At 40.1% G+C, this 25,663-nt stretch overlaps 1 protein-coding gene across 8 annotated transcripts in view; it reads left to right on the top strand.

Annotated features, from left to right (window-relative positions):
- LOC129816575 (low-density lipoprotein receptor-related protein 1B-like) overlaps positions 1-25,663 on the top strand; it is a 586,954-nt gene that overhangs the window by 367,715 nt on the left and 193,576 nt on the right. For all 8 annotated transcript variants that reach the window (XR_008753574.1, XM_055871208.1, XM_055871203.1 and 5 more), the window contains exons 23-30: positions 627-824; positions 1,890-2,094; positions 8,316-8,480; positions 9,482-9,726; positions 17,085-17,216; positions 17,526-17,753; positions 19,223-19,397; positions 23,363-23,457. Coding sequence is in view for 7 of the 8 variants with exons in the window: in XM_055871208.1 (XP_055727183.1) it covers positions 627-824; positions 1,890-2,094; positions 8,316-8,480; positions 9,482-9,726; positions 17,085-17,216; positions 17,526-17,753; positions 19,223-19,397; positions 23,363-23,457 (1,443 nt within the window). In the remaining variant the exon portion in view is untranslated. The remainder of the gene's footprint in view (positions 1-626; positions 825-1,889; positions 2,095-8,315; positions 8,481-9,481; positions 9,727-17,084; positions 17,217-17,525; positions 17,754-19,222; positions 19,398-23,362; positions 23,458-25,663) is intronic.

The following is a 25,663-nucleotide window of genomic DNA, read 5'->3' as shown; positions in this document are numbered from 1 at the left end:
CAGAGATTGATGGCAGTTGCAGTGCTAATCGTATGTTAAAACAGGGAAAGAATAGGCAATTTACTAAAGAACAATTTATTGGTTTTTACATAAATCAATTTTCTGCGCACAATAGAAAACTGAGTAAGAACCTCAATTAATTTAGACAAATGTGCCATTGAATCTTTGGTGATGTTTCATGCAAGAGCTCTAGCTTTTGTACAGAGAATTTCAGGTATAACTGAATTATAAATAAGTAGGGACTTGTCAGCATAGCAAGTAGCTAACATCCTTTCTCCCTACAGTATCCAGTCTTTCTCATTGTTCTGTGATTTGAGGATAATATGTCAGGATAAGGTTTCTGTTCTGTGCATAACACAGGTTTTGCCTTAGAGTAACCTTGTATCTGGAATTTTCTGAAGATAAGGTGTGTGTACCAGTGCCCAGTCATGAAAGAGCATGATCCAGTGTGTGTGCATGGGCGTGTTTGTGTAGTCATGCGTACCTGTGTATGTCCTCCACTAATGGCTCCAGTTAAAACCGCTCATGTTGGTATTGTTATGGAATCGGTCACCTCCATTTTAACATCGGTCAACTCCGTTTTAAATCTTTCCTCTTCGTTTCCTTCCTTTCTTTCCTTCGGCCAGATCCCTTTGAGGCTTTCATCATCTTCTCTATCCGGCATGAGATAAGACGGATAGATCTTCATAAGCGGGACTACAGCCTGATGGTGCCAGGGCTCCGGAACACCATTGCGCTTGACTTCCACTTTAATCACAGCCTGCTCTACTGGACAGATGTGGTGGAGGATAAGATCTACAGAGGACGCCTCTCAGACTCTGGAGGTATGTAGGTCCTATACGTTAGATCTAGGCTACATATTAGATCTAAATGGTGTATTCTATTGGGCTTTCAGACTTTGAAGGAACATAGGTCTAAGCTGCACATTAGATCGTAAAAGCTGTGATGTGTTGAGGGTATCAGAGTCTTAAAATACTTTGCTTAGGCTAAGCGTTAGATCTAAATGCTGTGATCTATTGGATGAGGAGGATAAACATGGCTTCCTTCCCTCCCACTCTTCAACTGTAATGGAATTTTTTTTCGACTTTCCAACTATATAGTTTAGTTCAGTAATGTTCTCAGTTTAGTTCTACTTAGCACCTCTTTGATACTGTGAGCGATACTGTCCCTCCATTGAGGAGTTATTTCAGTAGGGTAATGCTGAGTGTAGTGGGTAGACTTTTGGACACAGTAGTCTTCCCACTGTTATAGTACGTCTCTGAAGACGTTGATGAATTACAACTTCTTGTTTGGTATTTGGGTTGGTGTTTTGTGCTGCACTACATTCTGTGCCTCTGCTGCAATATAACTCTTTCTCTTAATGTGTTCTTAATGTTTTACATTAGGAAGGTGTTAATGTTTTGTACACTCAGTGTATTTCTCCCTTTTGTGATCCTTCCACAAAGGCTCCAGCAGCAGAGGATCACTGTAAACAGCTGGATTATAGACATACTTGCAAAACCTTTTATGTTTAATGGAACACTTTTTTCTTACTCAAGAGTTTTTTAGCTACAGGTTTTCTCCCCATAAAATGTAATTTTGTTGGCAGACCAACAAACAAATCCCCTCAATAAGGGTGAAATTATCAGGATGAGTTGAATACATCCCTTCTCCAGTCTTCTCTCACCTAGTGTGTGTCAGTGGAGGCTGCTGATGGGAGGACGGCTCATAATGATGGCTAGAATGGAGCGAATGGAATGGCATCAAACAAATGGAAACCATGTGCTTGATGTATTTCATTCCATTCCACTGATTCCACTCCACGAGCCCATTCTCCCCAATTAAGGTGCAACCAACCTCCTGTGATGTGTGCATTGATGACCATGGTTCTGTGGTTGGTGTTCCATCAGGTGTGACAGGGATCGAGGTGGTTGTGCAGCATGGGCTGGCCACTCCAGAGGGGCTGGCGGTGGACTGGATAGCAGGGAACCTGTACTGGATCGACAGTAACCTGGACCAGATTGAGGTGGCCAGGCTGAATGGCGATATGAGGACCACACTGATAGCTGGATGGATGGAGCATCCACGGGCCATCGCTCTGGACCCAGGACAAGGGTGGGTGCTAATTCACATTAGAATTGGGTTCAAATAGCGATTGTTTTCTGTAAAATACTTTGAGTGTTTGATTGAGTCTGTCTGGAGTGACAGATGTGCAGGGTTTACACTTTTGGGATTATTGAATTTGTTCTGTTTTCTCCAGACAAGCTCAATCAAACAAAGCTAAACTATTTGGAAGAAAACAGATACTATTTAAATCTAGGTCTGACTCACATACTGTACACAATCAATCAGGTTTGAGGTCATAATATGAAAAACAACCGCCTTCATATTCTTCTACTTCCTTCCCCCTTGATGTATGAAGATGTCTGCTATGTTAAGGTCCATTAGTGATAAAAATATAGAAGACATTCATAATAATACTGTGGACATTCTAGCGAAGACAAGTGATATGGCTAATATTTTCCTCTTCCCTGACTCATGCACTTTACCACTCTTACTTTTTCTATTTTAATACATTGCTTCAATTAATCTCTGAACAATCTCGCAGACACAAAGTTGGATAAAAAAAACAGAAAAATAAGATTTTTTGGCATAGTGGGTTTAGCCTAGTTCTTCCGTTTATGCATACTGATGAATTATGTTTATGTGATCATAAAAATCATTTGGTTTATTTTGTTTTAAAACAAAGTCCAGACATTCATAAAAATCAATTAAGTAGTCTTATAAGAAATAAATCTGCACTGCACATTTTAAGGGGGATGACTGCATTATAGAGGATAACACATTATGATTAATGGATGATTTCTGTGCCTACAGGAAAAGTTTCTCTCCATAGCAATAATTCTAATGTAATTACTTGAATCCACTCAAAAGAGTGGGCCATTGATCTAAGGGACCTGATCCAATGAATAAGGCTATTGATCTGTAGAAGGATATTCTCCCTAACACTGTTTCATTGTCATCATTGCCTAATTTAAGCCTGTGCTCTTTAAGGGCTCTATGGGTCTCCCGCACTTGCCTGTGGTTCTGTGGGCAAAAGCAGGATAGTTGCCATATTTGGGAAAAGAAATCGCAGTGTTCATTTACAGGCTACATTGAGCCGTAGAATGTAATAAAAAGCAGATGGCTTCCAGTTCTAGCCAATGTCAAAGATGCTGTGGAACATGGATCGGTTTGGTGCAGTTCTAGGCTACTCAGACTGCTGCCAATGTGTGTGATCATGAGTCCCACTGACGGCTATACACTTATGGCTATGTAGTTATTGTAGTTTGCAATGCTATTACATTGACAAAACAAATCGTTATGAAAGACCCCCAATTTTTTTAAAGGGGACTCTTGGAATTATCTCGTACGAATGACTTAGTGTCTCTTTTGAACAACTTAGTATCTTGTTTAGTATCTTGTTAGTACTCTTTTATTAAGTTGTTCAATTAAGATACTAAATCATTCAAACAAGATACTAAGTTGTTTGAATGACATACTAAGCTGTTAGGATGAGAAAATTCTAAAAGTGTATCTGTTTCCTTTTTTCTTGGCCTTCAGTCTTGGTCATCTGAGGGAAAATATGAATAATACCCTTAATCTTCAATGTTTGCTTTAGAGCTGTCCCTGAAGAAAAAAATCTTTGCCAACCAAAAGTTGTATGTTCTTTTAAAACGTGTATTTTTCCATATATAGACACACCCTATGTGTTTTAATAAAATCAACTGCAATATATATGCATTGAACTTAGCTGATGCTTTAAGCGCACTGTTTGATGAAATAAGACACAAATGACTCGAAGGAGACTGAGATCAAGATAACCAGAAGAAAAAAACCTGACCTGCCATCCTCCTACCACTCCTACACCTACTGGCTTTTGCAGATTCTGGCTTTACTCTCCTAAAGTTGCCGATAACAGGCTACATGAGGAGTGTGCAAACTTTCTCATGTGGAATGCCAATTTATCTTACTTACCATTTCTACCGATCTGTGTGCCAGTTATGGTTTTCATATGCACATTTTCGTGGAACAGTTTCATTGCATTTATAATAACGTATTCGTATCTCAAAGTCATTGTCATATGATTAATCAAAATTCGATCCAAATCTAAATGAAAATGATACAAAGCTAAAAAGTAACGTCTATTGCCATTGCCAACTATATAAAAATAGCCTATAAAGCCAATAAATAAATACATTGTAGCCTCCAGTTAGAAAATATTCTGATAAAAATAAATATTGGCTACACATGGCCTGTCTGCAACAAACTTGAAACATTGTATCAACTATTAACTTAGGTCTGGCCCTGAATCTCATGCTAGCAAACTTGCAACATTGTATGAAATATTCTGGGCCCTCGGAACAGACACAGCTGTAGGCTATTTGCTCAAGGGATAAGAAGTAATCAGATAGGCCGATTTTATGACGTTTCCACTGGATCAGAGCATTATGTTGTTCCCTTTCACGCTAAGTGGTTATCGAAAGGGAGAGCTGGAAAGATTTTTCTAATATATTGAGGAACTGTTGTCATTCTCAGTCGGTGGAAAAACAGACTTCGTTTACTTGCTGTTTGAGGTGAAGAAAACATTACTTTGAGAAGCTCCGCAGCTCATTAGTCGTGTTGCGTTAAGCCATTCAGAAATACTATCTGATCCCCAAATGGACACATTTATATGCGTCCTTTTGCACGCAGGCCAGGTAGCCTATAGGCCTACTTCTATGCATAATCAGGTGTGTGTTCTTACTCAACATTGACAGAAGCGCTCCAAACAAAAGACAATAGCTTTGTTTAAAAACTCATACTAACCACACTAACCATACTATTTGTAATGTAAGTTGAGTATGTATGTTTTTTGTTTTTATTAGTCATATTATGCATATAGTTAGTATGCCAAAATTCCCAGTTGCTGTACTACTACATTTGCCAAAAAACAAAGTATACAAGCAGTGGACACTATTTCAATGCTTTTAGGGCCCATAATGGAGTTCTTCTGAAAATGGGAGTAGCTTTACCACATTTTCAGATTTGAAGAAAACTGTGGAAAATATATAGCCGAAGTCTGCCGACAGCACATACAAATTCATTGCGTTAACAAATTATGACAAATGTTAAGAAAATGTTGAGCAATGTAATAAAATAATGACTTTTCAAATAAGTTACGTTACATGTTATGTTGGCTGACAATTTATCTATGCTAGCCTTATGAACCGCATAGCATATCATTACAGCAGTTGCTTGTATGTACCCATATGTTAGCTAGCTACCTAACGTTAATTAGCTACTAATACATTGAACTTGCCAATATATTAACTATATGCTATCTAACTGCCCAACCTGTATTGACTTGGTTATTCACTTCATTCTTAGCTTAGCTAAGTAGTATAGTCATTGTGCGTTCTCATTGGAAATTGTAAGATGACGTAAGATCGTAACATGTCCGGTTAGTCATTTGTTATGCTAACAAGCTAGCAAGAAGTTGCATAACAACAGCATCAACTTCCGGTAGAGAGGCGAAGCGCTAGTACACTCAACGGAAAGGACGTCGTTCTTTTACAGTATACTAATATTATCTAGTAGTATATAGTATGTAGTATATACTAATTAAGTATGTAGTAGACAGTATGTTAGTATGGGTATTCGAACAAAGCTAATGACTAAATTGCCACTTCTACTTCAATCCCCGGCACCTCCACGATGGATTAGTCTCGGCCTCCACAATGGATTAGTTCACTGAGATGGGCACGAATAAGACAGGTGTCTCGTGGCATGAAAAGTTTTAAATATATATTTTTTTATATGTATATATATATATAACAGTGCCTTCGGAAAGTATTCAGGCCCCTTGTCTTTTTCCACATTGTGTTACGTTACAGCCTTATTCTAAAATCAATTAAATTGTTTTTCCCCCCTCATCAATCTACACACAATTCCCTATAATGAAAAAAAATGTTTTTAGAAATGTTTGCTAATTTTTTTCAGACCGTTTACTCAGTACTTTATTGAAGCACCTTTGGCAGTAATTACAGCATCGAGTCTTCTTGGGTATGACGCCACAAGCTTGAAACACCTGATTTGGGGAGTTTCTCCCATTCTTCTCTACAGAATCCCTCAAGCTCTAAAAGGTTCAATGGGGAGCATTGCTGCATTTTCAGGTCTCTCCAGAGATGTTCAATCGGGTTCAACTCTGGGTTCTGGCCGGGCCACTCTAGAACATTCAGATACTTGTTCCGAAGCCAATCCTGCTTTGTCTTGGCTGTGTACTTAGGAGTGTTGTCTTGTTGGAAGGTGAACTTTCTCCCCAGTCTGAGTTCCTGAGCACTCTGGAGCAGGTTTTCATCAAGGAGCTCTCTGTAATTTGCTCCGTTCATCTTTGCTTCAATACTGACTAGTCTCCCAGTTCCTGCCGCTGAAAAACATCCCCACAGCATGATGCTACCACTGTGCTTCACCGTAGGGATGGTGCCAAGTTTCCATCAGACATGACGCTTGGAATTCAGTCCAAAGAGTTCAGTCTTGGTTTCATCAGACCAGAGAATCTTGTTTCTCATGGTCTGAGAGACTTTAAACTTCAAGCTCGCTGTCATGTGCCTTTTACTGAGGAGTGGCTTCCATCTGGCCACTCTACCTGGAACTCTAGAGCTCTGTCAGAGAGACAATTGGGTTCTTGGTCACCTACCTGACCATAGCCCTTCTCCCCCATTTACTCAGTTTGGCTAGGCGGCCAGCTCTAGGAAGAGTCTTGGTTGTTCCAAGCTTCTTCCATTTAAGAATGATGTAGGCCACTGTGTTCTTGGGATCTTCAATGTTGCAGACATTTTTTGGAACCCTTCCCCAGATCTGTGACAATTTCGAATCTCATAGCAAAGGGTCTGAATACTTATGTAAATAAGATATTTCTGTTTTAAATCTTTTATATATTTGCAAACATTTCTAAAAAAAACCTGTTTTCGCTTTGTCTTTATGGGGTGTTGTGCGTAGATTGCTCAGGAATTGTTTTTATTTAATACATTTTAGAATTAGACTGTAACGTAACAAAATGGGGAAAAAGTCCAAAAAGTTTGGACACACCTGCTGCGTGAGTCAGGCCTTCATAGTTGAAATGCTGCAAATAAACCACTACTAAAGGACACCAATAAGAAGAGACTTACTTGGGCCAAGAAACACAAGCAATGGACATTAGACCGATGGAAATCTGTCCTTTGGTCTGATGAGACCACATTTGAGATTTTTGGTTCCAACCGCCGTGTCTTTGTGAGATGAGGAGTAGGTGAACGGATTATCTCTGCATGTGTGGTTCCCACTGTGAAGCATAGAGGATGAGGTGTGATGGTGTGGGGGTGCTTTGCTGGTGACACTGTCAGTGATTTATTCAGATTTCAAAGCACACTTAACCAGCATGGATACCACAACATTCTGCAGTGATATCCCATCGAATCCCATCTGATTTGCGCTTAGTGGGAGTATAATTTGTTTTTCAACAGGACAATGACCCAAAACACACCTCCAGGCTGTGTAAGGGCTTTTTGACCAAGAAGGAGAGTCATAGAGTGCTGCATCAGATGATCTGGCCTCCACAATCCCCCAACCTCAACCCAATTGAGATGGTTTGGAATGAGTTTGACCACAGAGTGAAGGAAAAGCAGCCAACAAGTGCTCAGCATATGTGGGAACTCCTTCACGACTGTTAGAAAAGCATTCCTCGTGAAGCTGCTTGAGTGAATGCCAAGAGAGTGCAATGCTGTCATCAAGGCAAAAGGTGGCTAATTTGAAGAATATATTTTGATTTGTTTAACACTTTTTTGGTTACTACATGATTCCATATGTGTTATTTCAAAGTTTTGATGTCTTCACTTTTATTCTACAATGTAGAAAATAGTAAAAGAAAGAAAAACTCTTGAAATAGTAGGTGTGTCCAAACTTTTGACTGGTGCTATATATATATTCTACTGTTTGAATAAAATGCATCTCGGTCGACCAAACAATCGACCAGGGCGGTCAGCCCTAGTTTTCTTTTGTATTCAACACAGTGTATGGTTTTGTTATCTAGTTTGTGCTGTTGTCTAGTTTTGTCCATTTTAAAATGATCTTCATTCATTCATTCCTTACATGGAGGCTTTTTCTTCAAGTCCTCTTTAATCTATCAGTCTTCTTTGGATCATCTGAATGGGTTTTATTGTCTTGGGTTTTCTGCTTGCTCTTCGTAGTCTAAGGCTGGTTACTGTAGAGCGCTTTGTTGATGTTGACGTAAAAACATCTTTATACATTCATTTTCTTGATTGATTGAATGTTTTTAGAATCCTGTTCTGGACAGACTGGGACGCTACCTTCCCCCGTATCGAGGCTGCTTCAATGAGCGGAGGAGGACGACACATAGTGTTCAAGGACATGGAGATAGGAGCCTGGCCCAACGGACTAACTCTGGATCATTTGGAGAAGAGAATCGTCTGGACTGATGCTCGGTAATTCACTCACACGTTATACTGTTTTATGTAACCTTTATTTACATATAAACTTTACAAGTAAATGAATAACAGATTCTTATTTACATTGACAACCTATCAGGATAGGAGCACAGCAGTGATGAACATTAGGCTGCAATGATGCCTATTTGGATACACATATGGTATAAGCACGAACAGCATGTTATATTCTTTGCCTCATCTCCTTTAGGGAGATGTTCAGTTACAGCGAACAGAAGGCCAATTTATCTAAATGTGCCGTAACCACAGGAAGACATGTCTATGATGAGAAAATAGCACTTGTAAACCTTCTCTTCTATCGTCAGAATATACATTAAGATAAACATTCTACAGCATTCCTAAAAAACACCTTATGACATCCTTGTTAAAACACCTTCCTCACTATTTGGGAACTGGTGGGTACTGTGCTTTAAATTAAAATTTCATTTAAAAGTAAATAAGGAGCTGCAATGTATACTACCATGGTAGCCTTACCTGGCTAGTCTTTTTAATCTGTAGACATTCACCTTCCTTACTCTTACTTTAAGAATACATTGAACAATACATTGAATCAAGAGTAAATATACCAAGTGAATGAGCAGCTGCAATGTACTGTTCAGTACTCCCATGGCACAGCTAGTCTGTTTACTGTATATAGACCGGCAGCCTCAGGATGAAATCCATACCACAGTGTCTCTTTTCACCAACAGCTCTCATGCCTTCTATGCTACAATGTATTGTACATCCATGGTTACTCTATCTGGCTAGTCTGCATATACTGTATCACTTTCTCTATACAATCTCATGACATCCAGATAATGTATTGTCCCTCTAACAGCTCTGATGTAATCTTATCTGAGCTGTATGTTATCTACCTGGCTAGTCTGTTTACTATATGAAGACAGTCTAACCTATCTTGTATCCGGTGCCACCTACTCTGGCTAGTCTGCTTACTGTATAAAGTCACCCTCATACTGTTTCATATCTTCTCCCTCTCACAGCTCTGATGCCATCTACTCAGCGCTGTACGATGGCAGTGGGGTCATAGAGATCCTGAGGGGACATGAGTATCTGTCACACCCCTTTGCTGTGTCTCTGTTCGGGGGCAGTGTCTACTGGACAGACTGGAGGACTAACAGCCTGGCCAGGGCCAACAAGTGGACGGGCCGTAATGTCACAGTGATCCAGAAGACCAGCGCTCAGCCCTTTGACCTACAGATTTTCCACCCCAGCAGACAGCCACAAGGTAAACAGCCTAGACCTACACTGTTAGCTGTTTTTGTAATTCTATCAGTAACTTAATGTATTAATAAACATTATGATACTGTATAAACTGAATAAAGTAGATTACCGTAGAATGCACAGTAAAATTCCATACATTTGTTTTACAGCACACTGTAAGACAGTTCTGCAATTTCAACAGTAAAATACATTAATGTAGGGTACAGATCAGAGTAGCAGAATGTCTTAAACCTTTAATGGTTGAGTGACTATTCATGTCCTTTGATTTGTTGTGTCGTCCAGACTGTTATTTGCCAATATCTACTCTGTTGACTGTTTGATAACATGACGTGGAAGCTAACTAGCTTGTTAATTGTTTACAAACAAATGAGTGAATGTGCTAGAAAGCTAAACAGCTACCTAGCTAGCTAGTTGACTGCTGTGGCTAGCCAAAAATGAATCGTTTTGAAAGTTGGATTGTCTTATCCTTTGAGGCTTTAACTACAATGATTTTGAACATTCACAGCAACTGGGAAATGTCCATGGCAGGCATAGTTGTCACCTTATCTTGCTACATAACTTCTGAGTGATCGGAAGCACGAGCACCACCACCAATCAGCCTACACCGCTGCGCACACACCTGTTGTCACAATGACAACTAGCGTAGCCATGTCAGCAAATGACTGCTGTCTGAACACACACACATCCAATTTGATCACTTGTAACTTGCTGTTTGGACACTCAGTATTCCAAAACGGAGTTGAAAAACAAAACTGATTTGAGTATTAAGGCCTGCAGTGTGAACAAGGCATTAATGGTTAAATATTTACCCATGACCATTTGATCTGTTTGGCCTGTAATCACAGCCAGTTTGATGCCTTTGTTCTCAGTGATTTGTTTCAGACTAAACAGCAATGAAGATTCTCCATATAAAGTATTTATCTCACTTCCCTGCTGTATCCTGAAAACTGGTTGCATATAACTCTTACTCAAATTCTGATAATAATATGTATCAGATTTGGCCCATTATTTTCTAGTTGAACTGATTCTACTCATAATTCCTCTGTGTATTGACTAAGAAGCTTTTCCGAATAGGTAAATCCCCTGTTTTATTGAGATGAGGAGAGAGACTATAATGGTATTAATTTTAGCTGCTTCTCTGCCGTCATTGGGCCTGCCAATCATGGGGCTTCTCAGCATGCCTACAATGAGAAGGGGCTGAATGATTGAAAAAGGTGGTCATGCAGAGAATTAGCTTGAATTAATGGTACCTCAGAATGTGTTTTCTCCCTCCGCCCAAATTAGGCTAATTGGTTCATGCTAAAGTGTCAAGCCGTTTAAAAAAATAATTGAACTAGAATTAATGACAGGAACTGCAGAATGAGAGTGTGTTATGAATAATCCTGTCGACACAGATGATAGCCTTTCTCCGTATATGCCCATTGGAAGTCAGAATAAAGGTACCAATTAAATCAATTATGCAGATTGTGTATATAGGTGTATGGAAAGTAAAATAGTCTTACCAGTTGCCACCCGATTTCATTTCATAATCCGTTTGGCATTTCAATATACTTGTAACGTTCCTGACCTGTTTTATGTTGTTTTTGTATGTGTTTATGGTCAGGGCGTGTGTTTTGGGTGGGCAGTCTATGTTTTCTGTTTCTATGTTGGTTTTGGGTTGCCTGGTATGGCTCTTAATTAGAGGCAGGTGTTTTTCGTTTTCCTCTAATTGAGAGTCATATTTAGGTAGGGTGTCCTCACTGTTTGTTTGTGGGTGATTGTCTTCCGTATCTGTGTTATGTTTTTGCACCATACGGGACTGTTCGGTTGTTCGTTCGTTTATTTTGATGTAGTCTGTTTCCTGTCCGTAAGTTTTACGTTTAGTTATGTAAGTTTATGTTCAGGTTTCGTCTACGTCGTTTTCTTGTTTTGTATTTTTGAAAGTGTTTTGTTTTTCGTGTTGCCATCGTCGTGTTCAAATAAAAGATGGCTTATTTCCCGAATGCTGCATTTTGGTCTACTGATCCTTCTCTCCTCTCCTCGTCCGAGGATGAGGAGAACGACAGCCCTTACAATACTGTCATTTTCAATGTTTTTTTGGTAATGTCTCTTTGACTATATGTTCAGTTCAGATAGCATGGCAGAAGGCCTGAATATATTGCTCTCATGTAATATGCAAAATCAACAGTTATATTTCCAGACTCAGAGTAATTCTTTTCAGCATTGAGTGGATGTTCATTCATTTCACTTTGTTTCTAAATGAATTTGCGAAAATTGATTGATCTGTAAAACAGCTGATCATCAATGAATCATAACATCTTGGATGCCCGTATTCTCTTTCCTTTAACAACCACCGGATTTACTCTCAGACCCTTAAAAATATAATATTTTCTAAGAATGTATATCGCCGGCCATGAACGAGCATTCGTACTTTAGTAATCTGGTTTGCATCTATTCAGCAATCCCGGAATGATGCCAATGTGGTAGGAGTTAATGTCTGTTTCCACCTCTGTAACTGCCTGCCCGAGACTGTTCTGCTTAGATAAGTGAGCAAATTGAACTGCACGTTTAAAGAAGCCAGTAAGTATGTCTAATCCCATTTTAAAGAGCCCAGTGGGGGAGAGTTGGCTAATATCCACTCCAACCAGTCAGTCCCAAAGCCTGTAGATGCTGGTGCTCCCTGCTTGGCCCTGCAGATCTGGACCAGAGAGACCAAGAGAGGGAGGGAGGGAGATCACAGGAGAGCTGTCAGTGGTACAGTACTTGTCTCTTGGGGTGTTTGGTGGGTGCCAAAACTGGAGCTTGTCTCGGGGCGTCAACAGTCTTGTTGTAAATACATTGTGTGGTGTGTGTACTGTATGTATGTGTATGTGTGGGGGGGTTAAAACAGGGAGGAGGTGCCAATGATTAGTTAAGGGAAAAGTCTGTCCCAATGCCTCACAGTGAGGAAGTGAAATTGGTTAATTATAGCTACAATAACACATCAAACAGATCCTTACACTCTTCCCTCACTGCTCTGGTGATACGCAGCAGACTAACATGATCATATTGGAAATACAAGAATAGTGTCCGTACATTTGTCAAATGATGTATCTCAGATTGCTTTATATTCTATTTACAAAGACGCAGTACAGTGTAGTAAGTACCAGTTGTTGAGTAATGATGATTTCATATAAAGTATTCTGTATTCATGGCTGCGTTAATGCAACCAAATCTACTGAGTGTGCCTGAAATGTTATTAATCAAAATGACCTCTGAATGCATCTCCACATCTTTGCACTGTGCTTGCAGAGATTAGGAATGAATAAATCTGATCAGCATGCAAAGTGCATGCAATCACTGCATGGCAGTAAGCAGCTGCTTCAAATACATGCAGAGTAATAATATTTGAAGCTATAATGATAATTTTGTATTCAGAAAAAAGGCAACTCACATTTACAAGGTAAATATGTGTCTTTCCTACACAGCCACCTTGTCGCATTTGCTTCTGAGTGATGGAAAGAAAGAGAGGAGTGTTGTTGATAATACAACCTGGTTATAACACATCTTGCTTGACAGAGCCACTACTCCCTGCATTAGTTTAACATAAACACATTGAATTATTAATTAGATTTAGAAAATACACCTCTGTGTGGCTGAATATCTATGCAGTCATATTTTTCAAAACAGTGACTGTTAAAAAACAACAGCATAATACACTTCACTCCACATATTTTACTGTAACATTTACCATGACTACCTGAGGCCTTTTATGAATATTCTAGCACCTCCTGAGAGTTGAGATTTACAACAGCCAAGTGCCCCCGCCCTGGCTTACATTACGTAGTATACCCAGTAGACTTAACGGTTTGCATTGAAAAGATATCACTCTTTGGAAACTAGCATATTTCTGCTCTTTGTGTTAGCTAAGCATGGGGGATTATTTATTCATGAGACGTCTGCCAGTCTAGAAATGAACAAAGTCTTTCCCATGTTATTGTCATTTCTCAAGGCTGAACGCTGAAATGTATCCAGGCTTTGGTTTCCTATCGTGAGTCAAGTGTTGTTGGGTATGTTTTCAACTCGCACAGACAGAACAGACGGAGCAGACGGAGCGATTTTCTCTCTACTAAACCATCTGAATGTATAATGTATTCAATGAGACACAGTCCAGGAAATGAGTTTGTAAATGAGTTTGTCAAACTTGCTTAAGGTAAATCACTGCAAAAAGGTATCTTTATATCTGGTTTAAAAATGTACCAAAAGGAAATATCTATCCAATCTGAAAAAGCGGTGCATTTATTCATCTGAAGTGACTGTTGACAAAGAAGGAGAAACTCTGTTTGTTTGTATATTGCTTATATACTGCTTATATAGGGAGCAAATTTTCCAGTGTTAAATAAACACAAACCATGTTTCCATACAACCATTTCATGCGGATTAATAATATATAATTTTATAAATGGCGACAGACAAGTTGTTCGTTCGACATGGTGGGATCTTTTTTGTGTCTATAAAATTCATTATGCGAGAAATGGCGGTGGAAACACCTTTATCCGCAAATATTGATATAATAACCATTGTATCAAAGTAAACTTGGAGTCACGTGATGATACATTTTTTGGTCCTCCCACAACAACTTGGGAAAGCATGCATTTTATTAGGCAAAAGATGAAATAAGTTATGATGATCTTCACAGAGTGGTGAATGTTCAAGGTGATGAGCTTGATCCTCCCTTCCAGTAAATATCCATGGTCTTATTCTGGTGTCATGATGATCGATGCTTGGATGCCGTTTGACAAATACAAATAATATCGGTCTTATCCATAATAATCTCATCATGTAGGTAGCCTACCCCCACTGTATCTGCGAACTGTTGGCAAAAGTGCATGTGCCAAGACCAGAGTGGGTACATTTACTATATAAACAGTTTTTGTGACAAAACCATCAGTAGAGTTGAAAATGCGATGGAAACTCACTACGTGATCATGCTCAGCCTTAAATCCGAAAAAGTATGTTTGATGGGAACATCTCCACTGGGGAAATGTGCATATTGTTTTATGAAGATTTTGGAATATTTGCAAGAAAATCATCTGTCACAAATTGGATGGAAACCCTCGATCTTGACTAGTCTCCAAGTCCCTTCCGCTGAAAAACATCCCCACAGCATTATGCTGCCACCACAACGCTTCACCGTAGGGATGGTGGCAGTTTGCCTCCAGATGTGATACTTGGAATTCAGGCCAAAGAGTTCAATCACGGTTTCATCAGACCAGAGAATCTTGTTTATCATGGTCTGAGAGTCCTTTAGGTGCCTTTAGGGCTGTCATGTGCCTTTTACTAAGGAGTGGCTTCCATCTGGCCTCTCTACCATAAATGCCTGATTGATGGAGTGGTGCAGAGATATTTGTCCTTCTGGAAGGTTTTTCCATCTCCACAGAGGAACTCTGGAGCTCTGTCAGAGTGACCATCGGGTACTTGGTCACATCCCTGCCCTCCTCCCCCGATTTCTCAGTTTGGCCGAGCGGCCAGCTCTAGGAAGAAACTTGGTGGTTCCAAATTTCTTCCATTTAAGAAAGATATTTGGTACCCTTCCCCAGATCTGTGCCTCGACACATTCCTGTCTCGGAGCTCTACGGACAATTCCTTCGACCTCATGGCTTGGTTTTTGCTCTGACATGCACTGTCAGCTGTTCGACCTCATATAGACAGGTGTGTCCCTTTCAATATCATATCCATTCAATTGAATTTACCACAGGTGGACTACAATCAAGTTGTAGAAACATTTCAAGGATGATCAATGGAAACAGGATGCACCTAAACTCAAAAGAAAATGTGCATTTGTATTATAACTTTTTTTACCCCTTTTCTCCTCAATTTCGTGATATCCAATTGGCAGTTACAGTCTTGTCTCATCGCTGCAACTCCCGTATGGACCCGGGAGAGGCAAAGGTCGAGAGCCATGCGTCCTCCGAAACACAACCCAACCAAGCCACACTGCTTCTTGAGACAATACCCACTTAACCCAGAAGCCAGCCGTACCAATGTGTCAGAGGAAACACCATACACCTAGCGACCGTGTCAGCGTGCACTGCGCCTGGCCTGCCACAGGACTCGCTACTGCGCGATGGGACAAGGACATCCCTGCCGGCCAAACCCTCCCCTAATCCGGACAACGCTGGGCCAATTGTGCGCCGCCCCATGGGTCTCCCGGTCGCAGGCAGCTGCAACAGAGCCTGGACTCGAACCCAGAATCTCTAAACTCAATTTCGAGTCTCATAGTAAAGCGTCTGAATAGTTATGTAAATAAGGTATTTCTGTTTTTCAACTTTAACACATTTGCAAAATATCTAAATATCTGTTTTCGCTTAGTCATTATGTGGTATTGTGTGTAGATTGATGAGGAAGTACTTTCTGATACTTTCCAAATATAATGTATGTCTGGAGGGAAAGTACAATGAGGCTGTGAACTCCTCAGGGGACATTCATAGGGTCAGGAACTACTGAGGTGTGTTCTGTACTTCCTAGGATAGGATAGCAGACATTTGAATTCATTGAATGAATCGACGCAATAGGCGTGTTTCTGTTTGTGTTCATTTCTGTGTTGGTTGTGGATAGGTTCTTGTTGAACTCATTTTGAGTTGATGCGAGAGAAGCAAAACTGAACCAGCCAAGCCTTACCAGGAGTAGGGAGTTACTCTACCATTTATTTATTACTCTTTAGTTTGTGTAACTAGGTTTGCTGAGTCAGCATCCATTTCAAATGCAACTTCACCAAAGATGTCCCACCTACCCCACCCATCTCTCCTGATGCATTGCCAGTGATTTAGACCACTTGAAAGCAGTGTTGAAACACGAGAACCAATGTGGGTGGTAGTAGGTGTGGATAGGGTGGATTGCCATCTCGTCAGCGTTATTGTTATATCAGAGGGAGTATCAGAGGGATTCAGCATTATGGTTGAACAGTACAGGTGGCCAACTGGCCATGGAAAAACTTTACACACAGTTTTACAGCTATTCCTTAATTTCCTGCGTTTCAAAATAACCCTTTAATCATATTGGTCTGTTGCAGATTTACAGAACTAAGCATCTGTATTTTCTGTTTTTATAAGCTTTGGTGCCCTTTACCCTGTCAGGAAGGTAAGCAGACCTTTTGACCATAGGCCCAAAACCAAATCATACTTCTGTATTTCACCACTAGTGCACTACCACTTACTCTGTTATATACTTCATAAGAATGACTTCCTATAAATGTTTTCCACAGAAATTAGATTATTGGGAGGCCTTTTGTTCAATTCACTTCATGTATTCATCATGGCCCAAGTGTTTCTCCTCCTTTTGCATCTTCTATATTTTTGCAGACAAGTCTCAACCTGACCCCCTCCTCTCTCTCACTCTCTTCAGCGTCTAACCCATGTGAAGAGAATAATGGGCGTGGCCCATGCTCACACCTGTGTCTTATCAATTACAACCGTACTGCATCCTGCACCTGTCCACACCTCATGAAACTGTCCCTCAACAAACAATCTTGCGCCGGTGAGTGGGACAGCCATCTTCAATCCTGTAACACCTGTATCTATTGTTTTTGTTATCAAAGTCACAAACAAGTGGGATATTGTACACAATCACTAAACAAAGAACCATTAAAATGACAGAATTATGTTTTTACATATTTATGATTTCATTGGCATTTGTGAAGTATTGACTTGGGATTATGATTAGGGATAAACATCAGCATTTGCATGTCATATCTTACCCCATAACCATATCTGACTAAAAAGGTCAACCGCTACACAAATCAATGGTAATCATTGATATTTCTCTCCTAATCTGATTTCTCCGTAGTGTTGAAAAGGTTCCTCCTGTACATCCGGCGGTCAGAGATCCGTGGGGTGGATATTGACAACCCTTACATGAACGTCATGACGGCACTGACCGTCCCAGACATTGATGATGTCACCGTGGTGGATTACGACACCCAGGAGGAGAGGATCTACTGGGCGGATGTAAAAACACAGACCATCAAACGGGCCTTCATCAACGGCACCCGCCTGGAGACTGTCATCTCTGGAGGTAGTTAATGGCTGAATCCCAGTATGTAGGGTATGGGGTGCCACTTGAGACACAGGCACTGTATGTCCTTCATAAGTGTGTAATTCAGAGAGTTAATAATGTATCAGAGATGGTTGAGTCATGGTGAGTAACCTTGCCTAAGACATGACGACTCGTGTTAACTCCCCTGAGCTTATTCCCAGGCTTTAGCTCAGTTGGCTAACATAGTCTTGTGGTGTGAAGGAACTCTGGGAACAATACTGTATAGGCCTTTAAATAACGTAGTGCCAGGGCCTGCCACTCATTTGATTAATAAGATGGACATTTACATTTCGAGAGCTTGGGACTATAAGGTTCTATCTGCAAAAAGATGATTCTGAGATAATTGGCTTTAAAGTTCCAAACCCTCATTGGTTTGAATGGTGTCAGCAATTGTTTATCTCGTATTCGTTTGAACTTAACAACATGAATGGGGGTATTTAGAGTACTATATAGGTAGAGAACATTGAACCGAACAAGATCATGTCAATAACTCAATTTTGACAAAAAATGCAGAAAGAACCTTATAGTCCCAAGCTCTTGATTCTTTGATTGACATTACTAAGGGATGAAACACTGAGTCAAGACAAAGGCAGGAAATAACTTATACGATCATTATTTGTTTTGTTGTGGCTTTGATGGGAATATCTGTTTTGCCAAATTGTATTGCATGAAAGTACGTCATCAAAGTGCAAAAGACAATTGCTGTTTTTCAAGAAGAGCCTCCTCTCTTCTTTCTTTGATGATTATCCACAGAGCACACCCTAATTCCCATTCTTTCAATTTGTGCCGTAGATTTAATTCATGACCACCTGATAAAGAACAGAACAAAAACCTGCCTGCATAAGCTTTTTGACACACTCTATTATATGCTTTACTTTGGTAACACATTATTTTAAGGGTCCATAATAAAGCATTTATAAACCATTTATAAGGCATTTACAAATGTTGGCTCACCATTTGTAAATCATAACTCCTGCATTTGTAAATGTTAGTAAGCTAGTTATTCACACGTATATATACATTTCACTAAATGTCCTGTGTTGTGTGCTTATTCTTTTACTAGGTACTGCTGTCTACTGTCTACTGTCTACCAATTGCATGTTCATATTTTTGTAAGAAATTACACTGGTCACTCAAAACATTTTTAAAGTATTAATAAAGTATAAATAGATCTTAATAAATGATGAACACACACTTTATAAATACCTTATAAAATAATGGTTTATTACGGTCCCATAAAATGAAGTGTTATCTTTACTTCCTCTGTATTTAATTTATTTAATAAATATATAAATTGTTAGGAAACATAAACAACATTGAATACCAATGTTTTGGTACCTGTTTGCTGTCCCAAGGTCTGTATGTTATCCTGTCTAACTGATGACCCATGTGATTCTGTAAAACTAGATGTTGGATTGACAGCCTCACTCTCTTTGTTATCCACTCAGATATACTAAACTGCCGTGGGCTGGCATTAGACTGGCTCTCTAGGAATTTATACTGGCTCAGCTCAGAGAATGACGAGTCTCAAATCAATGTCGCTCGCCTGGATGGTTCCCTGAAGACCTCAGTCATTCATGGGATTGATAAACCAAGGTGCCTTGTCGTGCACCCCACTAAGGGGTAAGTAGATTAAACCAGCATCTGTGTACTTCATCATTATCTACTGGGCTCACCGTCAGCGTGGGATTAGGAAAAGCCTGATGTTTTCATAAAAGTACATTTCCAAGCTTCTGTCATGAAAAGAAACATAGAATCTGCAGCAATTATTCAGTGGAAATATTTATATTGTGTGCAATTTAGCCACACAGTATCAACATGAAAAAAGTAAACAGCTCTCTACCACCAAATGTTTTCATCCTAATCAGACAAGTTTTTTTACATTGACAATACATTGGAGATAATATAAGACAAGTACTGAAAACAATGAAAACTATGAAAAATCTGGGGAACCAGGTCTCATATTCATAGCTGACTTTGAAAAGGCCTTTGATAAAGTACGACTGGAATTTATATATAAATGCCTGGACTATTTACATTTTGGATAATCTCTTATACGATGGGTTAAAGTCATGTATAATAACCCTGTGTGTAAAATAGTAAATAATGGCTACTTCTCAGAAATAATGAAATTGTCAAAAGGAGTAAAGCAAGGCTGTCCTTTATTAACGTATTTATTTATTTATGTATTTATTATGGCCATTGAAATGTTAGCTATTAAAATCAGATCCAACAATAATATCAAGGGGTTAGAAATTCGGGCTTAAAAAAAAGTGTCATTGTACGCTGATGATTCATGTTTTATTTTAAATCTGCAATTTGGATCCCTGCACAGCCTCATAGAGGATCTAGATAATTATTCTAACCTCTCTGGATTAAAATAGAAATATGATAAATGCACCATATTACGTATTAGATCTCTAAAAAATGTAACTTTTACATTACTGTGTAGTTAAAATGGTCCGACAGTGAAGGGGGCATACTGTACCCGGTATTCATATCCCAATATAAATAAATTATTTCACAACAATAAATTTTAATAGAATTTAGCCAAATTATATACGTGTTTTTTTTACCATAGAAAGGACAACACGTGTCTATTTGTGGAAAAATCACCCTGATGAATTCTTTAGTCATATCCCAGTTTACCTACTTACTTAATGTGCGCATAGAAAGTCAACACCCCCTTTCAAAATGTTCACCTTTTGTTGCCTTACAGCCTGAATTGAAAACACATCAAATTGGACTTTTTACTGCTTTATTAACAAACAGTAACCCACAATAACCAAGTTAATTGTTTTTCTTCAAAACTCTGAAAATGTATAAAAATTTAAAAAATACATTATTTGGGTAAGTGAACCCCCTCCCCTTCCTGTAAGGCAACAAAAGGTGAACATTTTGAAATGGGGTGGTGACTTTCTATACCCACTGTATGGCCTTACCTACACCTAACTACTTGTTTTTTTTATTACACGAGGAAAAAATATTCCACTTTATTTGGAACGGCAAGCCAGGCAAAATTAAATGGACCTATTTATATAATGAATATGAATTCGGAGTGCAGAAATATTAAAGCATTGGACCTCTCACGAAAGGCTTCAGTTATACAAAAACTATACTTAAAACCAAACTGGTTCTCTAACAGATTAGTAAGAATGGCTCACCCCATGTTTAAGAATGGCCCTTTTCCCTTCATTCAGATTGAAACCTCTCACTTTCGGTTATATGACAAACATTGTTAAAACAAGCAACAGATAACTGTTTGCAATTTTTGTTTAATCCACAAATAAATACATTTAAAAAATGTAAAGATAAAAGTGAAACAAACATTAGAACATATATTATGGTTAAACTCAAATATACTAATTGGAAGACATTTTTTTAAACTGTATAATCTTTGTAAATGATATCATAAATAGGACTGGTGGAGTTATGTCACACATGGAGTTAACAAACATAAACATAAAACAAATATGGAAATGTCTGCTCTTCAAAATTACAACTAACTGATTGCAGAAGTACTGCAAAAAGGGAGGAGCCAAGTGGAAAAGTGAGAAGGTAAGGAACTTGTCTGTTGGCCCTGCATTAAAGACCAAAATTGGCTAAAGAAAATTGTGATAAATAAAAAACTATACCAGTTTAATTTAAGGACCAAAAATTTGACAACTGCACCATACAGGTAGTAAAATAATTAGGAGGAGATTCCCAATGTACCGATTCCATGGCACAAGGTTAATGAACTGATACACAAAACGCTGATTCAAAACGTACAGTTTTTATATTTTAAATGATTACACAAAATGTTTGCAACCAATAGAATGTTATATATATACACATTGCATTCGAAAAGTATTCAGACCTCTTGTATATTTCTAAATGGATTAAATATAATGTTTCCCTCATCAATCTACACACAATACCCCATAATGAAATGTTTGCAAATGTAAAAAACAAACAAAAATAGAAATACCTTATTTATGTAAATTAAATTGATTGGAGATGATTTGGAAAGGCACACACCTGTCTATATAAGGTTCCACAGCTGACAGTGCATGGCAGAGCAAAAAACAAGAAAAAAGATTGAAGGAATTGTCCGTAGAGGTCCGAGACAGGATTGTGTCGAGGCACAGATCTGGGTCAGGGTACCACAAATGTCTGCAGCATTGAAGGTCCCCAAGAACACAGTGGCCTCCATCATTCTTAAATGGAAAAAGTTTTGAACCTAAAAAGACTCTTCCTAGAGCTGGCCGCTAGGCCAAACTGAGCAATAGGGGGAGAAGGGCCAAACTGAGCAATTGGGGGAGAAGGGCATTGGAGGTCCCCAAGAACACAGTGGCCTCCATCATTCTTAAATGGAAGACGTTTTAAACCTCCAAGACTCTTCCTAGAGCTGGCCGCTAGGCCAAACTGAGCAATCGGGGGAGAAGGGCCAAACTGAGCAATCGGGGGAGAAGGGCATTGAATGTCCCCAAGAACACAGTGGCCTCCATCATTCTTAAATGGAAGAAGTTTTGAACCTCCAAGACTCTTCCTAGAGCTGGCCGCTAGGCCAAACTGAGTAATCGGGGGATAAGGGCCTTGGTCAGGGATGTGACCAAGAACTCGATGGTCACTCTGACAGAGCTCCAGAGGTCCTCTGTGGAGATGGGAGAACCTTCCAGAAGGACAACCATCTCTGCAGCACTCCACCAATCAGGCCTTTATGGTAGTGGCCAGACATGACAGTCCGCTTGGAGATTGCCAAAGGGCACCTAAAGGACTCTCAGACCATTAGAAACAAGATTCTCCGGTCTGATGAAACCAATATTGTATTCTTTGGCCTGAAAACCAAGTGGAGGAAACCTGCCACCATCCCTACAGTGAAGCATTGTGGTGGCAGCATTATGCTGTGGGGATGTTTTCAGCGGCAGAGACTGGGTTACTGGTCAGGCCCGGGAAAAGATGAATGGAGCAAAGTACAGAGAGAGATCCTTGATGAAAACCTGCTCCAGAGCTCTCAGGAACTCAGACTGGGGCGAAGGTTCACCTTCCAACAGGACAACGTCCCTAATCACATAACAAAGACAACGCAGGAATGGCTTCGGGACAAGTCTATGACTGTCCTTGAGTGGCCCAGCCAGAGCTCAATCAAACATCTCTGGAGAGACCTGAAAATAGCTGTGCAGCAACGCTCCCCATCCAACCTGACAGAGCTTGAGAGGATCTGCAGAGAAGAATGATAACTCCCCAAACACAGGTGTGCCAAGCTTGTAGTGTCGTACCCAAGAAGACTGAAGGCTGTAATCACTGCTAAAAGTGCTTCTACAAAATACTGAGTATAGGGTCTGAATACTTATGTACATGTGATTTTATATATATATATATATAAAATATATATTTAATTTTTATAAATTTGCAAAAAGGTCAATAACTGTAGTTGTATTGTCATTACGGTGTATTGTGTGTAGATTGATGAGAAAAAAACTAACATTTAATACTTTTTAGAATAAGGCTATAACGTAATAAAGTGTGGAAAAAGTAACATGTAATGTGTAAAGTAATGTGTAATGTCTGTGTAACTGTAGGCTTCTGATGTTCTTTGACTTTAGGAAAATCTACTGGACAGATGGCAACACGATAAACATAGCCAACATGGATGGGAGCAACAGCAAGGTCCTTCACCAGAACCAACGGGATCCAGTCGGTCTGTTGAACATTATAGCTCTGTTTGTTTCGACTGTGGAACACTACTGCATGTTCCAACACTATGTTTCCAACATTCTTTATCATGGGACAGATTCCAATGTCATACACAGGAGCAGTACAACAACCTGGCAGTACTGCTTTGGCCAATGTAGGGTGTACATTTGAGGACTTCCCTAGTCCTGATAACGAAAGGCCTAAAATTAACACCATACATATTTCTACCTGCATATCCCCTGATCATAAGCACTGGTTGATGTGTTTTTTCTTCTATTCTTATAAAGAAAAATTACAAATGGTTGGGATTTAAATAATTTGCTACACTTGAATAACTGAAAACATCATCTGCTGCCATACACAGTTGTTCAACCTGAAGCTTGTATACTCAGATGATACAAGCTTCAGTGAACAGTGGTACATGTGCAGGTTCATGCATCAAGCAGCTGTTCTGTTCTCACCGCATATGTAGACCTGCAAGGTCAAGTCTTCACTTTCTCAGTTAAACACAGTATCATTGTATTTGATGGGTCTCAATCGGGTTGACTTGATGGGCCCTGTCAGAAATATAAATTGATGGTTCACAATATACATCACATTACATCATGTATGATGATGGGCCGGACCTGCGGACGGGAGTAAATTAATGATGTGTTGTGACTGTGAATCTGCCGTCCATAAATCCACACACACACAGAGAAAGCTGTTCATAGACACAATTGAAATAGCCTCCAGTTGCCACCATCAATAGTGCCGTTCTGTCAAATCCCATCATGTCCGCTGGAGATTGGTCAAATTATTTATAATGTCAAGTGGAGGTCATAGAGATATCCCAGGCAGGCCGCGACGAATCATTCCAACAACCACACACACACACGCACACGCACACGCACACGCACACACTCGCAAACACATAGGCATGCACACACTCACAAACACAGACACAAGTGCACACCCACATTAACACTCAATCTTATAGATACAAATAAAGGCCCATATGGAGTCACATCCCAGGCCGCAAAAAGTATTCCAACAATCTCACACTCATCCTCACAGTATCATCTCCATGCCCAAGAAAGGGAAAGTAACTGAACTGAATGACTATTGACCCGTAGCACTCGTTTCCGTCATCATGAAGTGAAATCAAAGATCACATCACCTCCTCACTTCCTCCCTCCCCGACACACTCAACCCTCTCCAATTCGCCTACCACCCAACATATCCACGGACGATGCAATCACCACTGTACTGCACGCTGCCCTCACCCACCTGGACAAGAGGAATGCATATGTGAGGATGCTATTCATCGACTACAGCTTGGCCTTCAATACCCTGGTGCCCTCTAAGCTCACCACAATGCTCACAGTCCTGGGCCTGAACTCATCCCTATGCAACTGGGTACTGGAGTTCCTGACGGGCCGCCCCCAAGTGGTGATGGTAGGCAACATTACCTCCTCCACACTGATCCTCATAAGGGTTTGTCCTCAGTCCCCTCCTGTACTCCCTGCATACCCACAACTGTGTGGCCTCACAACTCCATCATCAAGTTCACTGATGATATGACAGTAGTAGGCCTGATTACGAACAACGACGAAACGGCCTACATGGAGGAGGTTGGCACTCTGACGGTGTGGTGCCAGGTGAACAACATATCTCTCAACGTCAACAAAACAAAGGGGCTGATTGTGGATTTTAGGAAGAACCAGCCTGGGCACGCCCACATCCTCATCAACGGAGCCACCGTGGAGACGGTTAAAAACACATCTGAAATGGTCAAACCACACGGACACAGTGGGGAAGAAGGCACGACAGTGACTCTTCAACTTCAGGAGGCTGAATAAATTTGTCATTTCTCATTGGGCCCTCACTGTGTTCTACAGGAGTACCATCGAGAGCATTCTGTCGGGCTGCATCACAGCTTGATACGGCAACTCCACCGCTGCGGACCACAAGGCGCTATAGAGGGTGGTACACTCAGCCGAACACACCATTGGGTGCACACTGCCTGCCCTCCAGGACACCGAGAACATCAGGTGTCGCAAGAAGATCATCAGGAACCTCAGCCACCCGAGCCACGGCCTGTTGTCCCCGCTTCCGTCACTCAGACGCGGGCAGTACAGGAGCATCATGGTTAGCACTAACAGACTGGCCAAAATATTCTACAGCCAAACCATCAGGCTGCTGAACAGCAGCCTACGGACAATTACCCT

The sequence above is a fragment of the Salvelinus fontinalis genome, chromosome 19 (genome assembly GCF_029448725.1).
Source record: "Salvelinus fontinalis isolate EN_2023a chromosome 19, ASM2944872v1, whole genome shotgun sequence".
Classification (NCBI taxonomy): Eukaryota; Metazoa; Chordata; class Actinopteri; order Salmoniformes; family Salmonidae; genus Salvelinus; species Salvelinus fontinalis.
Note: the sequence above shows the minus strand (reverse complement) of the source record. Positions and strands in the feature narration are given on the sequence as shown.